The 1,009-nt window shown below is 64.4% G+C and overlaps 1 protein-coding gene across 1 annotated transcript in view; it reads right to left on the bottom strand.

Annotated features, from left to right (window-relative positions):
- The window catches only part of MARVELD3 (MARVEL domain containing 3), a 3,156-nt gene continuing 2,147 nt past the window's right edge, over window positions 1-1,009 (bottom strand). The window contains exons 2-3 of the mRNA XM_010579681.1: window positions 802-902; window positions 1-611 (exon numbers count right to left, since the gene is read on the bottom strand). Of these exons, the coding sequence (XP_010577983.1) occupies window positions 1-611; window positions 802-902 (712 nt within the window). The remainder of the gene's footprint in view (window positions 612-801; window positions 903-1,009) is intronic.

The following is a 1,009-nucleotide window of genomic DNA, read 5'->3' as shown; positions in this document are numbered from 1 at the left end:
CTAATGCGCATGTAATTGTACTGGCTTCTGTTTCAGTCTGTGGACTGTTCTGTACCCTCTGGCAGCTAGGCCTGCGCTAAGCAGGTATGCCATGACAGCTGCGCAGCCCGAGAGGCCAGCAGCAATCTCCGCCCCATGCAGGCTGCAGCTGAAGCCCTGATAGCCTTTGCTTTGATAAAGCTGCTCTCTCTCTTTGCACACTGATGAATTATAAGCCTCCAGCAGAAAATGGAAGAAATAGTACAGAGCAGGCACCATGCCAATTGCAATCACTGTGTCCAGGACACATTCAAGTAGGAGCCATGCTGGGAAATGCCATGGTAACCGTAGAACACCAACCACAATAAGAACGCAAGACAAGACCAGGAGACACCCTCCCACGGCCATTGCTGCCCTCGCAATTGGCAGCTTTAGTAGGTAGAAACGCTGGTCAAGCTGCTGGGCTTTCTCCCCGTCTGCTCCGCTAAAGCCACTGTAAGCCCCGCCGTACTGGTAGTAGTAAATGCCCCCCAGGCTGGGAAGGCCCGTGTAGCCTCCCGAGGAGCCGTAGGAGACGGAGCTGCAGACCAGGATCAGCGCGGCGAGTAGCGCTCCCACCATCTGGCAGCAGGCTGCAAGGGGAAGGGCGAAGGTGGGTCTGCGGCCGGAGCGGAGGGCCATCGAGCCCGAGCGGCTCCGGCGGCCAGGAAGGGGCCGCTCCCCGGGACGGGAAGCTGCGCCGGGCAGTCTGCTCCAGCGGGACGAAGGAAGCGGCTCCCGAGCCACGGCGGCGGCCCCGCAGCCCCCTCCCGCCCCGCTCACCCCTGGCCGTGCGCAGGTACCGGCAGCGACGGCACTCCAACAGCCCCGGCGCGGCGGCGCGGCTTCTCGGCGGCCCCTCCGGCCCCGCTCCGGGCACGGCGCTGCAGGGAGACGGCGGCGGGGATATAGCAGCGACCCGCCAGAGCTCCTCACGGCCGCCTGCCCGCCCTGTCCCGTCCGGTGCCTGGGCCCCTTACGGCCGCCTGCC

Source organism: Haliaeetus leucocephalus, unplaced genomic scaffold, assembly GCF_000737465.1.
Source record: "Haliaeetus leucocephalus isolate CR32 unplaced genomic scaffold, Haliaeetus_leucocephalus-4.0 Scaffold668, whole genome shotgun sequence".
Classification (NCBI taxonomy): Eukaryota; Metazoa; Chordata; class Aves; order Accipitriformes; family Accipitridae; genus Haliaeetus; species Haliaeetus leucocephalus.
Note: the sequence above shows the minus strand (reverse complement) of the source record. Positions and strands in the feature narration are given on the sequence as shown.